Consider the following 21,219-nt stretch of genomic DNA (forward strand, 5'->3'; position numbering starts at 1 on the left):
TTCTCCACGGCATTTGTACAAAATAATAAAGAAATTTCAGAACTTCAACTGGTTATCCATGATGTGGAGGAGCTGATGTTGGAGTGGGATGGACATAGTTAAAAATCACAACACCAGGTTCTAGTCCAAATGGTTTATTTGGAAGCACTAGCTTTCACAATGCTGCTCCTTCATCAGGGATTTGTGGAGAATAAGACAACTCTTATAGCAAAAGATTACGGTGTCATAGAGATGTCCAACCTGTCCATGCCAACCAGATATCCCTACCCAATCTAGTCCCACCTGCCAGCACCCGGCACATATCCCTCCAAACCCTTCCTTTCATATACCCATCCAAATGCCTCTTAAATGTTGCAATTGTAGCAGTCTCCACCACATTCTCTGGCAGCTCATTCCATACCTGTACCACCCTCTGCGTGAAAAAGTTGCCCCTTAGGTCTCTTTTATATCTTTCCCCTCTCACCCTAAACCTATTCCCTCTAGTTCTGGACTCCCCAATCCCAGAGAAAAGGCTGTCTATTTATCCTATCCATGCCCCTCATAATTTTGTAAACCTCTATAAAGGTCACCCCTCAACCTCTGACACTCCAGGGATAACAGCCCCAGCCTGTTCAGCCTCTCCCTATAGCTCAAATCCTCCTACCCTGGCAACATCCTTGTAAATCTTTTCTGAACTCTTTCAAGTTTCACAACATCCTTCCAATAGGAAGGAGACCAGAATCGCACACAATATTCCAACAGTGGCCTAACCAATGTCCTGTACAGCCGCAACATGACCCCCCAACTCCTGTACTCAATACTCTGACCAATAAAGGAAAGCATACCAAACGCTTTGCTCAGTGTCCTAGCTACCTGCGACTCCACTTTCAAGGAGCTATGAACCTGCACTCCAAGGTCTCTTTGTTCAGCCCTCCCTAGGATCTTGCCATTAAGTGTATAAGTCCTGCTAAGATTTGCTTTCCCAAAATGCAGCACCTCGCATTTATCTGAATTAAACTCCATCTGCCACTTCTCAGCCCATTGGCCCATCTGGTCCAGATCCTGTTGTAATCTGAGGTAACCCTCTTCGCTGTCCACTACACCGCCAATTTTGGTGTCATCTGCAAACTTACTAACTGAATGATATATTGAAGAAACCTGGATTGTTGTTAAGTCTTTCATCTTTTAGAATGCTTCGGTTCATTAATATGTAAATTCCAGAATTTCACTTAAGTCACCTTTGAGATAACTTAAGGTTTATAACAAAAGGTGACATTATCCACATTTCCTTCTGAACAACAGCTGGTGCCAAAGAAGCAACTGTCTGGGATATGACACAATGCATATCCTTGGTGGATAGCTCAATAACTCAGACAGGTTTCCTTCAGTTCACAAACCATGGCATTCCTCATAGCTTTAGTGTGATGATCTCTGCACTCAACTTCAAAAGGCATGCAGTTTCTTTAGAACAAATGATGGTTGCAATGAATTGTATATGGTATTTTCAACCAAATGGGCAAATAAAATATCAAATTAAGCAAAGTTATCAGTCAACTGTACACCAATTTGTTCATATATAAGAAAGCATTGAACGTAGGACTCAAGACCATTTGGTCCTTCAATAAAGATCACGGTTACTCAAGCTGTGGCCTGAATTTTCCATTTTCCTGTCTGCCTCTCCATAACCCTTCATCAAAGGCATACATTAATCATTCAAGATAGGCAACAGAAATAGGCTATTTGACTACTGAACCTGCTCCTCATTTAGTAACACCACAGCTGATCTGATTGTAGCTTTCACATCAATTTCTTGCTTGTTCCCATAAATGTCAATTCCCTTGCCAATCAAAAGTCTGCGCAACTCAACCGTTACTATATTGAAGTAACCACATTGTGTGGAATAGAATTCTAAAGACTAATAACCCACCGAGAGAACTTCTTTTATATCGTCTTCTCAAAAAGAGACTCATAACTTTTATGGTGTGCAAACAAGGAACCATGTAACCTTCCACACATGTGCGGTTTATATGTGCAGAATCACCCCTCGGCTAATGTAGCACAAAACAAACATCATTTGAACTATAACCTGGCAAAGGTTAGTGTTTTCAATTATATTTGGGGTGGGGAAGAAAACAAAAGAGGATGCTTAAGTCACAACACTGATTACAATGTTTTAATAGTGCACCATTTGATTTGTAACATCCTGAGTTAATATGTTCACCAGGTTGTCTGACCTCAGCATAGAAAACCGAGTAGTTACTACCCTGTAATAAGTTGTTCAGACAGTGACTTTTTTCTAAACTTAACAAAAATGAATTGCAATCAGAAAGAACCGTTTAAAATAAAAGAGATTTACCATGATGACTGGATAATTTCACAGTAAAGAATTTGATAGCTATAAAGAACTCTGTTTCTGTAACTATGGGCTCCTGCAAAATGCAGATGATCAGGAGCCGAGGGGCTGTTGACAAGTGATGCTGATTAGCTCTGAGCTAACTGAGCAGGTTGAAACTGGAAATAAGTTACAGAAACAGAGACACAGAGGGAGAGACAAAAAGTCAGAAGTGTGTGCAGTTGTTCTCCCCTGCATAAGGTACCAGTTCACTGCCATTAAAAAAACTCTACTTAACCTTACAGAAAACTGGTTACTTTTTCTGTAGCAGTTATTCGGAGCTGTGACTTTTCATTTGATAAATCAGGCATTGTACAAATGAACCATGCATTGTGTGTCTCTTACAAACGATTCAAAGCAATCAGAAAAGTCAACCAAACACCTACAACTTGACTAGCTAAAGTACCATTTCAATACAGGAATCAGGAATGACAGACCACTGAACTGATTTTCCAGCTTTTCTACCTGGACCAATAATCAATTTCCTGTATTTATTTTCCTGAGTGCGTGCATGTATAAGGAGGAGGTTATAAGGGGATAAGACTTTTAGTTTTTAAAGAGTTATAGACCAATGGTTTGTCAGTTTACCCGCAGCTATAGTCTAATTACTTGTAATCAATAATTTGTGGCTAGTAAAGAAATCTGACCAGTATTTTTTATCAGTTCAATCTGAAAGTCAGGTAAAATGAGGTACTGTATTGATCACAATTGTTATTGCCTCCTTTGGCACGTTTTGGCTGATCATGCATGCACGGGTTCTATTACCTGCCTTTTCCCATATCCCTACTCACCATTTCTAATCAAATAATCATTCACTGTCCTCTTGAATGCCCTTAATTGAAAGCATCCACCACATTTCCAGGCAGTACGAATGATAACCTACCTACAAGCAGTGTGAAAAAGGTTTTATCTTACATCACTATTACTTTGTTTTCACATCACTTTAAATCTATACCTTTTTTTTCCCTTTAACAAGCAGGAGCAGCTTCGCCCTATTTACTCTGAACAGCCTACTCATGATTTTGAAAAACCTCAATCAGATTTTCTCTCAGCCTTCTTCTCACCAAGTAGAACAGTTCCAACTTCTGCAATCCAACTTCATAACTTCTCATTCCTGAAGCAATTCTTGTATATTGCTCAGCAGTCTCTGCAACGCACCGATATCTTTCTTACAATTTGTGGCATCCACAACTGTGTAAAATGCTCTCAAGTCCAAAAAAGTACCTTATACAAGTTCATCATCACCTCCCTGCACTTGCACAATGCCCCTATTCATAAAGCTGTATGTTTTATTAGCTGCAGTCTTCACCTGTCCTGCCAACTTCAGTGACCTGTGAACATATACACCCAATTTCTACCACTCCGACACCCTATTTAGAACTGTACCCCTATTTTGTATTCTGACCAAAGTGCATCACCTCAAATGTCTGTGCATTGAACCTCAATTGACACCTATTCACCCATAACACCAACTTAGCAATGTTCAGGAAAACTACTGTTTTGAAAGATCATCAATTATGAGCACTCCAGCAACTTGGAAAAGTAGCTGTAGCATATCAGCATACCCTTAAACCCAAAAACAAGAGGACAACATTAAGCAAACCTGCTAGTTTCTCAGAGATTAAATACTCTTGACATGAGTAGACTGGCAGTCAAGACAGCTTCAGCCCCTAACTCAAGCTCACACCTTCCTCACTTGCACTTATTTCTGAGGTCCAAAGAATGACAGCTTCTTCAAAATAAACTGTAAAAGGTAATGAAATAGTTACCTCTTCACTGTCTTCCTCTTCTGCTTCTTCAGATTCATCCTCGCTGTCCTCAAAGAAGACAGATTTTGCTGCTCGCTGAGATTTGGCAGATGATGAGCAGGACGGCCCAGCATCAACTGTGGATGATGACACAACAGCCTCTTCAGAGGTGCCCTTGCTGGCTTTGGCAGGTTCTTTGTCTGAACCAGATCCAGTAATACTATCTCCACTTGCCAGTCCAGCTTCCTCACTTCCATAATCAGAACTTGAGGAGATTCCAACAGTCTCTCCCAATTTTCCATTTTTGCTCTTTTTCTCACCCACGCTTGCTTCACTGCTCTCCAACTCTCCATTTATCTCCTTTTCAGTTTTATTTGTCTCATCATCTTTAGGCAGAGGTTTCTTAACAGTGGGGGAAGTTTTGCTCTTTGAATGTTTGGCACTGTTCTGATGTTGTCCATATCGAGTGAGTAACTCTTCAATTGTCATTGTAGCCTCTTCGTGTAAAAGTGCAGCCTCCTCATGGTCAACTGGAGAAAAATAAACAAAAAAAATTTGTTGATCTATTATGGGGTGGATGTATCTTACCAACTAAATAGCTTTAGGGAGTTATCACTAACATACTGGAAAGGGAAAGAACGCTTTTACCAGACCTGTACACTCATAACCTGATCCACGTATGAAATATCTCCTAACTAAAGGATCGAACCTAAAAGTTTTTTCAACAATTCATACACAAAGTTATTTAATAAAACTCTCATGCCTGATGGAATCCATGAATAAAATTTTCCCTGTTCTTTTCCATTTCGAGTTCATACCTATTTCAAAACCTCTTTTAGCTTCTCCTGTGTTTTGGTTTTGTAGGTTATCTTTCACTATCAAATTTAGTTGTGACAAATAGGTCTTTTCAGAAGTAATAAACAACCTGCATAAAAATGGTAACCTGTCCATGTGGATTTCCGGAAGACAGCTGAAAATATGCCACAAAGATACTACACAAGATGAGAACTCATAGTACAGGAGTAACATTGCCACAGATAGAGAATTGGTTTGTTAACAGTAAAGAGATGGAATAAAATGGATCAAGTTGGCAACACAGTTAAAAGTCAAATACCAGAGATCAGGGATAGTTATTTACACAGTCTATATCAATGTGAGGAAAATACATATGGAACCTAAGCCTCACCAATCTGCCTGCCATAGATGCATCTATGACAATATTATTAAGAGTGATTGTCAGATTTCTTGTGGAGATGAAATCTGGCTTCACATTGATAATAACTTACATTTGTTGTGGGTATGTTGGCTGTGCTGGGAATTTGATTAGCGATGTTTTTATTGATTGGACTCCAATTAACACATTGACCGAGAACTTGACCACTGCTACAGACAACTGAAACCGGCAACTGGAAACAGCAGGAACAAAATCAAATAAATTCCAACTGACCAGTAAAGCAGCACTTCACAGGAGGCTCCACAGCTCTGAGGATGTCACTGAGAAAGGACACGAAACACTCGCAAACCAAATTCCTAGCTCGGCAAACATACCCACAACAACTGCAAACGACACGTGAGCGACAATTCTTTACACAAACCTTGAGTATCTTACACCATGTTCTGTGACACTACCATAGGGCTAAATGGGACAGACATTGAACAGATTTAGCAACTCAAATCTGGGTAATCATGAGGTGCTGTGGACCATCAGTACAGAATCATACCCAACATCTAAATTGTCATGGCCTGGCAACAAGCCAGGGATCAATCTAGTTCAAAGAAGAAAGGTATGCCAGAAGCAGACATATATAAAAATGAATGAACAATCTGGAGAAATTACAAAATAGGATGACTCTGAGCATAAGCAGCAACTGATAGACAGCGTTAAGCAATTTCACAACCAACTCTGCACTCCTGCCACATCCAGTCAATTTACTGGAGGAGTCGACTCCACAAATATCCCCATCAGAGCAAAAGATAAGGCTGAACATAATCGCAACCATCTTCAGATGAAAGTACAGTGGATGATCAATCTTGCCTCCTCCAAAGGCCCACATCATCACAGATGATTATTTAGTTAACTTGATTCACTCCACGTGTTATTAGGAAATGGTTGGATATACTGGATATTGCAAAAGCTGCGAGTCTCGACAATACTCCAGCAACAGTACTGAAGAGTTATGCCCCAGAACAGCTGCAGCAGTGGACAAGCTGTTTCAGTACAGCTACAACACTGGCAGCTTCTCAACAATGTATGCAATATCCCAGGTATGTCCTGTGTTCAAAAAACTGGACAAATTACTGCCCCAGTTTACTTAGGATCATCAGTAAAGTGATGTAACAGGTCATTATCGGGGCCAACAAGCAGTACCTGCATACTGACGTCCAGTTTGGGTTCCGCCAGGGCCATTTAGCTTCTGACCTCATTACAGCCTTGATTCAAACACAAAAAATTCCAGAAGGGAGGTGAGTAACAGCTCCTGACATCAAGTGGGGCATCGACCAAGTAGGGCATCAAGGAGCTGCAGGAAAACCAGTATCAATCTGAATCGGGGGGCAAACTCCTGATTGGTTGGAGTCATACTTGGCATATAGGAAGACAGATACGTTTGGAGACCGGTCATCACAGCTTCAGGACATTTCTGTAGGAATTCCTCAGGTGGCATCCCAGACCTTTCCTCCATCATGAAGTCAGAAGTGGGAATGTTGATGATTGCACAATGTTCAGCACCATATGCAATCCTTCAGAAACTGAAGCATTCCATGTCTAAATGCAACAAGAATTGGACAATATCCAGGTTTTGGCTGAAATGGGGGAATTAACATCATACCACACAAATGCTAGACAATGATCATCTCAAATAAGAGACAATCTAACCACAGTGGCTGCAAGAACAGATCGAAGTCTATTAATACTGCAGTTAAGTAATTCACCTCCTGACTTGTTAAAGCCTGTCCATCATCAACAAGGCACAAGTCAGGAATGTGACAGAATACTCAACATGCCTGGATGCGGTTTTGCTCCAACAACACTGAAGAAGCTTGTCACTACCTGGGATGAAGCAACTCGCTTGATGTGCAACACATCCACAAACATTCAGTCACTGCTCAATCGCAGCAAGGTGCACTGTGTACAAGATGCACTGTGGAAAGTCAAAGATCCTAAGACAGCACCTTTCAAATCCATTACCATGCCCATCTCGAAGGACAAGGGCAGCAGGTACGTGGGAACACCACAAACTGCAGGTTCACCTCCAAGGCACTCACCAACCTGACTGGATATATATTATCGTCCCTTCATGGTCATTGGATTACAAGATCCTAGAATTCCCTCCCGTATGGCATTATGGGTTTACCAGCTCTCCATCAGGCAATCAGGTATGGGCAATAAATGCTGGCACAGCCAAAAATGCCCACATTGCACAAGTGAAGTAAAAACAAAATGACTGAGACTAGGATACCATATAAATTTGCTGACAAAGTTTGATAAATACAGTAAGTTATGAATAGGATATAAAGATGGCTGCACAGGGACATACAAGATGCATAGAAGTGAGGGAGGATTAATGACATTAAAACAAGAATAAAAATACAATTATAATCAGTTGTACATTTCTAGGGAACAACTGGTTTGCTTTAAAACAAATAACAAGACACCCAACCAAAACTGAATTTTTACATTGTTCATGCATTCTGGACCCTGACAACCAGTAAACAGAACTCAAATCAATCCACTTATCTGTTTTATGGGATGTGGGCACTGATCAACATTTATTGCTGATTCCAATTTGCATGAGATGGTGTTGATGAGCAGCCTTCATTAACTATTGTAGTCTATGTGGTAACAGTGGCACTCAGACGGCTGTTAACGGAGGGAGTTCCAGGATTTCTTACAATGAAGAAATGGTGACGCACATCCAAGTCAGGATGGCAGATGGCTAGCAAGAGATCCTGCAGATGACTGCAATAGGGTATCACCTTTTGTGGAATTTAAATTGTGTGTAATCGGGTCTCACTCCACTTAAAATCAGATTACTTTCAGCTTACCATCATCTTCATCAGCAACTTTCTCGCCATCATCCTCCTGAGGTCGGCCTGCGATCTGGGCAAGTTCCTTGATTACCATCTCCTCTGTGAGCTTGCTATCTATGGACAGAAAGGCATCCTCCAGTGCCTTGAATTCAAAAAGGTAAAAAAAAATCAAAAAATTAGATTAGATTAGATTCTCGACAGTGTGGAAACAGGCTCTCCGGCCCACCATGTCCACACTGACCTGCTGAAGAGTAACCCACCTGTTTCCCTCTGACTAATGCACCTAACACCATGGGCCATTTAGCATGGCCAATTCACCTGACCTGCACATCTTCGGATTGTGGGAGGAAACCGGAGTAGACACGAGGAGAATGTGCAAACTCCACACAGACAGTCGCCAGAGGCTGGAACAGAACCTGGGACCCTGATGCTGTGAGGCAGCAGTGCTGACCACTGTGTTGCTCCATCTTAATGTTAAATTAGGGGTTTTGAATACTAATCACAAGAAAAAGAATAGCGAATATAATTGGACATGGGGTTGCATTGGAAGAGGAAAATCACAAAACCTGTACTCAAACCATAACTGCTTCTTATGCAACTTCTTTGGAGTATTACACTTAAAAAGAACAACCTAAAATTCAACACAAACTACTCCTGTGAACTATTAACAGTTAACTCAGGGGATAGTAGTGAGCAAGTAGCATCAACTTGATGTAATTGCCACTGTGTTAGAAAGCTGATGTTCAAGATCAACTCTAGATTTCACAGCGAAATAAAAGCTGACACTTGCAGTTCGCCTCATAAGATCCCTCAAAGTGGACAGCAATGACCTTGCATTTTGAAAACAAAGAAATCCCCTCATATCTGAGCCAAATCCAACTCTCAGACCAACAGCAGTCAAACAATAAATTGGTTATTCATCTGTTTGGCTGTTTGTGTGCCCACAGATGATGTTACGGATCATGAAATAACACTCATCACTGTTTTGTCAATAATAATGATTAGCTATTATGTAAAAGGCATCACATAAATCCAAGATCTTTCAATGCTGTGTTGACTTCTTAACTAAAAGAATGCAGTTTTTCAAAAAAATTCACTTGTAACAAAAAATGGAGCAATGCTTTCAAAGGTATTTTTCCCCCATAAATGACAGAAGCCTTAAATAATTCCAAGCTGGGAGTAGATAATATTAAAGCTGCAATCTGACTTCCAAATAATTAGAAACAAAAACCTTGTAAACAATGTGCCCATTCTTTGGAAACTGCCATGAGAGCAACTGTACAACTATAAGTGCGTTTACATGACAAACTATCCCAATATATTTCACAGCAGCATTATAAAGCAAGACATGAAATGGTATCACATTCCTACAGCATTAACAAATTATGCTCGGACAAAAAGTTACAAAAGAAAAAACACTGGTCTTGGGATTGAAACACGACAGTACTTCACTCAGAGTAAGGGGGAAAAATGTGCAAATTATTCAGATTTCTTAAATTGACAACCATATTGAGGCCACCCTCAATGAGTTTACATAGCTCTTCAGCAACATCTAGTGGAAGAAATAAGAAGCTGCCAGAACTGAAAAATGTTGGACAAATGGCTTTTCAGGCTTAAAAACCATGCTCCTTCACATTTGCTCAGAAGTATCAGTCCCTCCCTTTTAGATTGTCTGGCTACATACCACTCCCACTCGCACCAGTTTGGTTTCTTGCCCCTCCTTTGTGTCACAAGAGTTGACTGCTCAGGTAATCCATTCCTTTATCACCCACACTAGATATTCAGTTAACCTTTGCATTCAAGACAAGGTCTCTCAACATCAAGGAATGCAAGAGTTTTCCACTTTGATGCTGGGTCCAAACAATTAGACACTTAAAACTTGCCACAAGTCAAACCCAAATCCCTAAAGATAGTAAACCCAGCCACCTTCTTAACATTTAGCACAGTCAAAGTTGAGACAAATACCTGAAGAGCATCCCCAAAAACTAGGAGGGAAGCAAAATTATCGTCAACAAACTAAAAGGAGATTACTACAATCAGGTCCTGATATTTGTCAGGATCTGAGAGTTTTTAAGAAATTTGTAGAGTTCAATTCCCAATCCTTAAATAACTCCACTTCTTCCCACCCCTTTGCACAAAAAGTGTCATAATGCACATGCAACACAATTGGATACTTCCTGCATAATGCTTTCATCGGGGGAGTGTTGCTGAACAAAAAGACATGGGTGTGCAAGTGCACAGTTCTTTGAAAGTGGAGTTGTAGGTTGGCAGGGTGGTGAAGGTGGCACTTGGCACACTGGCCTTCATTGGTCAATGCATTTAGTACAGGAATTGGGACAACGTGTTAAGGCTCCACAGACGTTGGTAAGGCCATTTTTAGAATAGTGCCTTCAATTCCGGTCTCCCTGCTACAGGAAAGATGTTGTTAAACTTGAATGGATTCAGATGATGATTCTGGATAATCCAAGATGGAAGACGGGGAAAAACCTGCGGCTGTAAGAGCTGCTGCTTTTTTTTTTGAGGTATTTTCAGTGTTGGAGGTGATTTCCTCGAATTCCGGGAGCAACATATACTGTTTTATATGATGTTGCATTGCTTTGGAACTTTGAGGTAAAAAGATCAAAACAACAACATGTTTAAAAGGAGGAAGCAGGAAAATAGGCAGCGACCACATGGTCAGAGAGAGACACAGAAAGAAACCTACACTACCGCACTCCTAACTGACACAGCAGTGAATCTGTACAGTCATTGCCTTTGCTGTTTGAATCCATGTATCTCTGGACAATGGAGGGCATATAGGAAAAATTAACAAACAGCGAAATTCACAGTTGACCTTGGAGGAACCTGTGTGGAAGAGCTCACAGCACAGGAACAGATAAGTGCATAGATTTTAAGTGTAACCCTGCTACAGTAGTGAGTACAGTCACTTCTTTCTTGACTGTTTTATTTTACTGTGGAGAAGGACATGGAAGACAGAGAATGTGGGGAAATAGTTGGTGACATTTTGAAACATGTCCAAATTACAAAGGCGGTGGTGCTGGATGAATTGAAATGCATAAAAGCGGATGAATCTCCAGGACCTGATCAGGTGTACCCTAGAATTCTGAGAAGCCAGGGAAATGATTGCTGGGCTCCTTGATGCAAGATTTGTCTCATCAATAGTTACAGGTGAGGTACCGGAAGACTGGAGGTTGGCTAACATGTTGCCACTGTTTAAGAAAGGTGGTAAGGACAAGCCAGGGAATTATAGACTGGTGAGCCTGACATCAGTAGTGCGCAAGTTGTTGGAGGGAATCCTGAAGGACAGAATTTACATTAGATTAGATTAGATTACTTACAGTGTGGAAACAGGCCCTTCGGCCCAACAAGTCCACACCGACCCGCCGAAGCGCAACCCACCCATACCCCTACATTTACCCCTTACCTAACACTACGGGCAATTTAGCATGGCCAATTCACCTGACCCGCACATCTTTGGACTGTGGGAGGAAACCGGAGCACCCGGAGGAAACCCACGCAGACACGGGGAGAACGTGCAAATTCCACACAGTCAGTCAGTCGCCTGAGTCGGGAATTGAACCCGGGTCTCTGGCGCTGTGAGGCAGCAGTGCTAACCACTGTGCCACCGTGCCGCCCAAAACATATATTTGGAAAGGCAAGGACTGATTAGGGATAGTCAATATGGCTTTGTGTGTGGGAAAGTCTCATTTTTGAAGGACTAACAAAGAGGATTGATGAGGGCAGAGCGATGGACCTGATCTTTACAGACTTCAATAAGGCATTCGACAAGGTTCCTCATGGCCAACTATTTAGCGAGGTTTAATCTCAAGGAATGCAGGGAGAAGAAACCATTTGGATATAGAACTGGCGCAGAGGTAGAAGAAAGAGGGTGACTTTTCAGACTGGAGGCCTGTGACCAGTGGTGTGCCACAAGGATTGGTGCTGGATCGACTGCTTTGTGTCATTTATATAAATGGTTTGGATGTGAGCATAAGAGTAGTTAGTAAGTTTGCAGATGACACCAAAATTGGAGGTGTTATGGACAGTGAACATTACTACAAAATATAACGGGATCTTGATCAGATGGGCCAAAGGGCTGAGGAGTGGCAGATGCAGTTTAATTTAGATAAATGCGAGGTGCTGCATTTTGGAAAAGCAAATCCGAGCAGGACTTATACAATTAATGGTAAAGTCCTAGGAAGTGTTGCTAAACAAAGAGACTTTGGAGTGCAGGTTCATAGTTCCTCGAATTTGGCGTTGCAGGTAGATAGCATAGTGAAGGCAGCGTTTGGTATGCTTTCCTGTATTGATCAGAGCATTGAGTATAGGAGTTGGGAGGCCATATTGTGGCTGTACAGGACGTTGGTTAGGCCACTTTTGGAATATTGTGTGCAACTCTCATCTCCTTCCTATTGGAAGAATGTTGTGAAACTTGAAAGTGTTCAGAAAAGATTTACAAGCATGTTGCCAGGATTGGAGGATTTGAGCTATTGGGAGAGTCTGACACTGTTTTCCCTGGGGCATTGGAGGCTGACGGCTGACCTTATAGAGGTATATAAAATTATGAGGGACATGGATAGGATAAATAGACATGGTATTGTCCCTGCGGTAAAGAGTCCTGAACTAGAGAGGGCACAGGTTTAGGGAGAATGAAAAGATTTAAAAGAGACCCAAGGGACAACTTGTTCACGCAGGAAGTGGTGCATGCATCAAATGAGCTGCCAATGGAAGTGGTGAAGGCTGGTACATTTAAAGGTATCTGGATGGGTATATGAAGAGGAAGGGTTTAGAGGGATATGGGCAGAATGCTTGCAAATGGGACTAGATTAGGTTAGGATATCTGGTTGGCATGGATGAGTTTGACCAAAAGGTCTGTTTCCATGCTGTATATCTCTATGACTAAAATATTTGGGTGCCATAGAGTGCGTTTTGTAGTGGGTCTTGGGGACTGAGATTAAGGTGTATCTGGTGTCCCTCCTTTTGGGCTTGCCAAATCTCCCTTCTTTGGAAGCAACTGTTTAATATTCTTTCATTCTGTGCAAGGAAGAACATTATAGTGAGCTGGGTGTCAGAGAATCCCCCGGGACTTTGGGGAGGTGTAGATTATTTATGGAGCACATCCCCCTGGATTTCCTTAAGAGTATGGTGCATCACATGGTGACTCTTTCTGAATTATTTAGATACAGACATGTCAGCTGTATTGGTCAGTGCCTTTGTGTGGTCATGAGGGCTATGTCTGGTGGTGCGGGGTCCCCGGCAGGAAGAATCCTGAACAAATACGGTGTACCTACTGATGTTCCTGGTGGTGGGGAGCTTTGGTTGGATTGCACAGACTGTGCTAACTTAACTGAATGTAATTTAATTTACTTTGGTTTAACTTTGTTTAATTTAGATTTTTTTAGTTATTTAATTGTAGTTTTTGTTGGTTTTTTCCTCTCTCTCCTCAGTGGTTTGTGGAGTAAAGTAGTAGTTTGTTTACTGTTATTGTCGTTATAAGGTGGTTATACTGCTTTGTAGTGATTTTGTAAAGAATTTAAAATCCCTTTTTCTCAATAAAAGTATTTACAAAAATAAAAAAGATCTGAGATTTTGAGGTGTAGAGAAGGACTGAATAGCATGGGGCTTTTTCCCTGGAGCTTTGGAGGCTGAACAGTGATTTTGTAGATGTTTATAAATCATAAGAGGCATGGATAAGGTGAAGAGCCACGGTGTTTTTTCCCCCAGGATAGGGGAGTCTAAAAGTGGAGGGCATAGGGGAAAAGATTTAATAAAGGACCAGAGGGACAAATTTTTCACAAAGGTTGGTGTGTGTATGAACAAAGTGCCAGAGGAAGCAGTGGAGGCTGGTACAATTACAATATTTAAAAGACATCTGGATAGGTAGACGAATAGGAAGGGTTGAGAGGGATATGGACGAAGTGCTGGCAAATGGAAGTAGATTAATTTAGCATATATGGTTGGCATGGATGTGTTGGACTGAAGGGTCTGTTTCCACACTATGATTCTAGGTTAGTTTCAGCAGAGTTGTGTGTGTTACTTTACTGGAGGCCAGCCATAATGTTTAGGAGGGTATCTGTGCATGCTCCAGAGATGTATCAAATCCAGCTTCATTTTCCCAGAATCTGCACCACAAGTTATTCACTCTCAGCATTTTTTTTACTGAGAGTCAGTGGAAAACCTGTGTTTTTAGAATTTGACATCAAAATCAAGTTAAATTGAGAGAAACCAACTTTCCAGAAATCAAGCATCCCAGTTGGTTTATCTTATATCTGACCTAATCTATTGATGAATGCTTTGCTCTGTCAAGCATATAATTTCCACCTCCAAAAGTCATACCTTCTGCAATTTTCCATTCCTATAGGCCTGTTGGTTCTTAATAACATCAGGCAGGTACTTCGCACAATACAGTGCCACTTCTTCACCTGGAAGAAGCAAATTCAGGACATGAATTCAGACCAACTTATAATTTATTCCTTGAAAACATGAATTCAACAGTGACTGAGGAAATACACAGTAGAGGAGAGTTGGAAGAAGAGAACATGACATAACCCGGTGTTGTGTGATTTTTAACTTTGTTCACCCCAGTCCAACACCAGCATCTCCAAATCATGACATTTTGGATTATTAAGGAAGTCAGTTTTTTTAAAAATTCAGTCATGGGATGAGGGAGTCACAAGCCAGGCCACCATTTATTACCCAGAGGGCAGTTAAGAGTCAACTCCATTGCTCTGGGTCTGGAATCACAGGTACACATGACCAGATAAGGATGGCAATTTCCTTCCCTAAAAGGACATTAGTGAACCAGTTGGGTTTATCCAACAATTGACAATGTATTCATGGTCATCATTAAGACTTGATTCCAGAATTTGTTTTGTATTGAATTCGAATTCCACCATCTGCCATGGCAGGATTTGAACTTGGGTTCCCAGGACATTGCTGGGGTCTCTGGATTAATAGTGATAATACCACTTAGCCATTACCTACAGAGTAATCAAGCTGCAATAATAAAACCATGGATATAGATTTCAACAATGTTGGCAACCAAGCAAGTAATATGGACTGAAATGTAGGGTTTGAAATTCAGGATTGGTTGAGCAGGATACCGAAGTCAAAGTCAATAGACAATAGGTGCAGGAGTAGGCCATTCAGCCCTTCGAGTCTGCACCGCCATTCAATATGATCATGGCTGATCATTCCTAATTAGTATCCTCTTCCTGCCTTATCTCCATAACCCTTGATTCCACTATCCTTGAGAGCTCTACCCAACTCTTTCATCCAGAGACCGGGCCTCCACAGCCTTCTGGGGCAGAGCATTCCACACAGCCACCACTCTCTGGGTGAAGAAGTTTCTCCTCATCTCTGTCCTAAATGGTCTACCCCGTATTTTTAAACTGTGTCCTCAGGTTCGGCACTCCCCATCAGCGGAAACATGTTTCCTGCTGCCAGAGTGTCCAATCCTTTCATAATCTTATATGTCTCAATCAGATCCCCTCTCAGTCTTCTAAACTCAAGGGTACACAAGCCCAGTCACTTCAGTCTCTCAGTGTAAGGTAATCCCTCCATTCCAGGAATTGACCTCGTGAACCTACGCTGCACACCCTCAATAGCCAGAATGTCTTTCCTCAAATTTGGAGGATTACTGCACACAGTACTCCAGGTGTGGTCTCACCAGAGCCCTGTACAGCTGCAGAAGAACCTCTTTGCTTCTATATTCAATTCCTCTTGTTATGAAGGCCAGCATGCTATTAGCCTTCTTCACTACCTGCTGTACTTGCATGCTGGCCTTCATTGACTGTTGTACAAAAACACCCAGATCTCTCTGTACTGCCCCTTTACCTAAATTGATTCCACTTAGGTAGTAATCTGCCTTCCTGTTATTGCTACCAAAGTGGATAACCATACATTTATCCACATTAAACTGCATCTGCCATGCATCTGACCACTCACCTAACTTGTCCAGGTCACCCTGTAATCTCCTAACATCCTCATCACATTTCACCCTGCCACCCAGCTTTGTATCATCAGCAAATTTGCTAATGTTATTGCTGATACCATCTTCTATATCATTAACATATATTGTAAAAAGCTGCGGTCTCAGCACGGATCCCTGCAGTACCCCACTGGTCACTGCCTGCCATTCCGAAATGGAGCTGTTTATCACTACCCTTTGTTTCCTATCAGCCAACCAATTTTCAATCCAATCTAGTACTTTGCCCCCAATACCATGCGCCCTAATTTTACTCACTAACCTCCTGTGTGGGACTTTATCAAAAGCTTTCTGAAAGTCCAGGTAGACTACATCTATTGGATCTCCCTCGTCCATCTTCAGAGTTACAGCTGTCAAACAGTTGTGTATGTTTGGGGCCCATAAGCAGGAGTATTGTGAATTAGACAGAAGAGGCTCTTCTGCCCAAAGTCCACACTGCTGATAATATACTATCTATACTTGTCCTACTTTCCCACACTAGATGCAAAGCCATGAATATTATGACATTTCAAGTACTCATCCAAGCACTTTTTAAAGGTTGAGAGGTTTCCCATCTCAACATCTCTGGCATGGAGGGTCTGGCACGACACTCCCCAAAATCCCCTCTAAACCTCCTGCCTTTCAGTTTACAATTATGCCTCCTTGTTGCTGACACTTCAACTGAAAGTGAACAGCTGTTTTCTATCCACCCTGTACATGTCCCTCAAATCTTATACACCTCAATCAGGTGCCCCTCATCCTTCTCTGCTCTGAAAACATCCCAAGCTTATTCAGCTGGTCTTCATAGCTGAAACACTCCATCCCAGGCAAAATTTCTTTTGCATCCCCTCCAGCACAATCATATCCTTCCTCCAGTGTGGTGACCAGGACTGCACACAGTACGCCAGTTGCAGCTTAATCAAAGTTCTGTGCATCTCCAACAAAACTCAATACTCTTGTAATCTATAGCTGATAAAGGCAACTGACCCTTATGCCTTCTTAACTACCCCACTAATTTTCGCTACACCTTCGGGGATCTGTGGACAGGCACCCAATTCATGAGAGTATTCCCTTGGCTCATTCCTTCTTCCAAAGAGCATCATCTCACATTTACCATGGTTAAATTCTATCTGCCACTGATCTGCCTACTTATATACTTACTGTCAATCAACCAGGGAATCTTTGTCATCTTCAAGCTGATTTAGGATTGGCCCTACACACACACAGAGTGCAATTTCAGGACGGCACAACAGAATGGCTTACATCTTGATAACATTGAATATTTCTTCCTGCTCATTAGACTGTTCACTCACTATCATGAAGACAAAGATTTCGTAGAGAAATATCTGTTTGCCAGTGTGAAAATGAGGATGAAGCCAGGTGGGATTATAATTGCAGAGGGGAATCCATCATTGCAGGCAATTTTTTTTTGTTGAAAATATAAAATTGCAACAGGTGTGAAAATACACTATGGCTTGTCAGCGGTTTAAAGGAAAAAGAAATTACCCTGTCAGATGTTCTAATGGAGTATTCAGTGCTTAAATGCACCTTTTTTTTTGAGAAAGGTGCTCCTCAAACAACTGAGTTTTTGAATTCCATGTTTACAGCTACAAAATATTCAAAATTAGCCAACAGTCAATTTTTAGAATGATAGATGAATAAATTCACAGAAATTACCAGCGATACGAGTATGCATGGACTTAGCAACAGATCAAAACACCAGGTTTCAGCATTTAAGTTCTGAATATTTTATTTGTACAGATGACCTGAAATTTCCATGTTATAAACTGAACCATTACATTTTCCACTTTCAACAACACTGAATTAGTGAGCCCAGGATATTAACCTATGCTATAGAAAGCGGTTTTGAAAGTTACTTGAAACTATAAAGATTCCAGTCAATCGGGAGACAAAGTATCAAGCGCAAAACCACTTCACTTAAACTATCTATAAAATGAGTTACTTTTTAAATTTATTTGCAAACACAGACATTCAATAAAGCAAACAGTAAATCGTTACGACTGCTTAAAGTAGTCAATTGGCTTGTCAGCAAAACTCTGTTACACAACAATGTGCAAGACACCAATTATGTATCACAGAAAATTCTTGAGCATTGGCGGTTTAGTCCAATTCATAAGATGGAAGAAGGTAGAAGAATCAATCCCAAGACATGCACTGTATTTAACCAGGTACACTACTGATTGAAGAGCTGCAAGCAAGTGACAAAAGAAAAAAATAATACAGACAAACTTAGGACATGTTTCAATCACTTGGGCTAGGCAGAAAGGAATTTTCCAAATTATACTTATCTCGTGTCTTCCCAAGAGATTACATCAGCGGAAGAATAGCATAGCAAGTGTCTTGTCATGATGCACCAATCACAGTAACAACTCATTTTCAAGTTTGTATCAACCAATGCAGACTATAACAAATCAACTTAGTGTGATCTTGCAGATAGGGAATTAAGATGAACTGCAATTTTCAGGCGAAACTGCAGAGCAGGGCCTGCAAATGTTTATTATAACCCATTTTGAGTAAAAGGAAATACTGATACCCATGCTCACATAAGCACACTCTTAAATAAATGAACGTTGTAAGCAAAATGACTTCCAGCACTCATGTTCTCCTACCTCCATGTCCATCATAAACTGCAAACATTGCAGTCTCTTCATCCAATTCCGGGATACAGTTGTGTGCATCCTGAAAAACAAATTTATAATAAATTTTAATTTGTACAATTACCTGAGCAATGACCTTCCATGTTTCATTAAGCGTCATCATTTATTCCAAAACTTGATACCTTCAACAGATTGCTGCCGAGTGGGCTGCTGGGAAAGCACAGCATCTGAGGTGCAGGAGGATCAACGTTTCGGACATATGCTCTTCATCAGGAATGAGTGGGCAGGGGCTGAGAGATAAGTTGGGGGGGGGGGGTTAACTGAGAAAGCGATAGGTGGACGAAGGTGATAGGCCGGGGGGGGGGGGGGGGGGGGGGGGGGGGATGAGGCAACTGTTGAATTCTATATTTATCCCATGTGGTTGCAGGGTCCCAAGGCGGAACATAAGGCATTCTTCCTCCAGGCATCAGGTGGTAACGATTTGGCGGTGGAGGTGACCGAGGACCTTCATGTCCTTGATGGAGTGGGAGGGGAAGTTGAAGCGTTCAGCCACGGGGCGTTGGGTTTGTTGGTGCCGGCGTTCCAGAGATGTTCTCTGGGACGATCTGCAAGAAGGCGTCCTGTCTCCCCAATGTAGAGATGACCACACCGGGTGCAACAGATGCAGTGGATGACATTGGTAGAGGTACAGGTAGATTTCGGATGGACGTGGAAGGATCCCTAGGGACCTTGAACAGAGGTGAGGGGAGTGGTATGAGTGTAGGTTTTGCACTTTCTGCAGTGGCAGGGAAAGGTGCCAGGAGTAGGGTGTGGACTGGTGGGGGACATGGACCAGACAAGGGAGTCCTGGGGGGAATGGTCTCTCCGGAACGCTGATAGGGTAGGGAGGGAAATATATCTTTGGTGGCAGAAGATAATGCGACATATGCGGAGGTTGGTGGGTGGCAGGTAAGCACTGGGAGGGTTCTGTCCTTGTTGTGTTAGGAGAGGCGGGGTTCAAGGGCTCTGGGGCGTGAAGTTGGAGGCAATGTGCTGTAGGGCATCGTCAACCACGCAGGAAGGGAAAGGAAGTTGCGATCATGGAAGAAGTATGCTATCTGGGATTCTATGGTGGAATTGGTCATCCTGGGAACATAGGCGGAAGAGGCGGAGAAATTGGCAATAAGGGATGGCATTTGTACAGGAGGTAGGGTGGGAGGTGGTGTAGTCTAGGTAGCTGTGGGCTTGTAGTAGATGTCTGTGGTTAGTCGGTTGCTGGAGAGGTCCAGGAAGGGGAGGGAGGAATCCGAAATCGTTCAGGTGAATTTAAGGTTGGAGTGGAAGGTGTTGGTAAAGTTGATGATAAACTGTTCAACCTCCTCATGGGAGCACAAGGCAGCGCCAATACAGTCATCAGTGTAGCGAAGGAACAGGTAGGGGCGGTGCTGGTGCCGGTGTAATTGCGGAAGATGGACTGTTCCACGTATCTGACAAACAGGCAGACATATCTGGGTCCCATGTGGGTGCCCATGGCTACCCCTTTGGGTTGGAGGAAGTGGGAGGATTGGAAGGAGAGGTTGTTGAGGGTGAGGACCAGTTAAGCAGGCAGATGAGGGTGGAAGGGTACTGATTGGGACAGCATGAGAGGACGAAACGAAGGGTTTGGAGAAAACCATCGTGGTGGATCGATGTATACAGGGACTGGATGTCCATGGTGAAGATGAGGCATTGGGGGCTAGGGAAATGAAAATCCTGGAGGAAGAGAAGGGTTTGGGTGGTGTCATAAACGTAGGTGGGGAGTTCTTGGACTAAGGGGGACAGGATGGTGTCGAGGTAGGAAGAGATGAGTTCAGTGAGACAGGCACAGGCTGAGACAATGGGTCGACAGGGGCAGTCAGATTTGTGAATCTTAGGAAGGAGGCAGAATCAGGCAGTGCGGAGTTGACTGACAATGAAGTTGGAGCCTATAGGTGGGAGATCCCCAGAGGTGATGAAGTTGTGGATGGTCTGGGAGATGATGGTTTGGTGATGGGAGGTGAGGGCGTGATCAAGGGGGCAATAGAAGGAGGTTCTGCAAGTTGGTCTCTGGCTTCAGTGGTGTAGAGGTTGGTGAGCCAGACTACAACTGCACCACCCTGGTTTGCAAGTTTGATGGCGAGGGTGGTGTTGCAGCAGAGGGAGTGGAGGGCTGTGCTTTGTGAGAGTGAGAGTTTGGAGTGGGTAGACAGGTTGAGCTGGTCGACGTCACGGCGACAGTTTGAAATTAAGAGATCAAGGAGTGGTAACAGGCCAGCACAGGGCGTCCAGGTGGATAGGGTGTATTGGAGGCAGGAGAAGGGGTCCTCAGTGGGTGGGCAGGCGGGTGTCCTAGTTGAAAAAGTCAGCCTGGAGGCGGAGGAAGAAATGTTCAAGGTTGCAGCGTATGTCAAACTTATTTATCTGGGAGCATAGAGGAATAAAGGTGAGGCTTTTGCTGAGGACTAAACGTATGTTCTCAGTGAGGGGGAG

The 21,219-nt window shown here is 42.5% G+C and overlaps 1 protein-coding gene across 1 annotated transcript in view; it reads right to left on the reverse strand.

Annotated features, from left to right (window-relative positions):
- The window catches only part of ppm1g (protein phosphatase, Mg2+/Mn2+ dependent, 1G), a 51,985-nt gene that overhangs the window by 12,836 nt on the left and 17,930 nt on the right, over positions 1 to 21,219 (reverse strand). The window contains exons 2-5 of the mRNA XM_060831248.1: positions 18,745 to 18,814; positions 14,485 to 14,570; positions 8,164 to 8,290; positions 4,141 to 4,649 (exon numbers count right to left, since the gene is read on the reverse strand). Coding sequence (XP_060687231.1) covers positions 4,141 to 4,649; positions 8,164 to 8,290; positions 14,485 to 14,570; positions 18,745 to 18,814 — 792 coding nt within the window. The remainder of the gene's footprint in view (positions 1 to 4,140; positions 4,650 to 8,163; positions 8,291 to 14,484; positions 14,571 to 18,744; positions 18,815 to 21,219) is intronic.

The sequence above is a fragment of the Hemiscyllium ocellatum genome, chromosome 10 (assembly GCF_020745735.1).
Source record: "Hemiscyllium ocellatum isolate sHemOce1 chromosome 10, sHemOce1.pat.X.cur, whole genome shotgun sequence".
NCBI lineage: Eukaryota > Metazoa > Chordata > Chondrichthyes > Orectolobiformes > Hemiscylliidae > Hemiscyllium > Hemiscyllium ocellatum.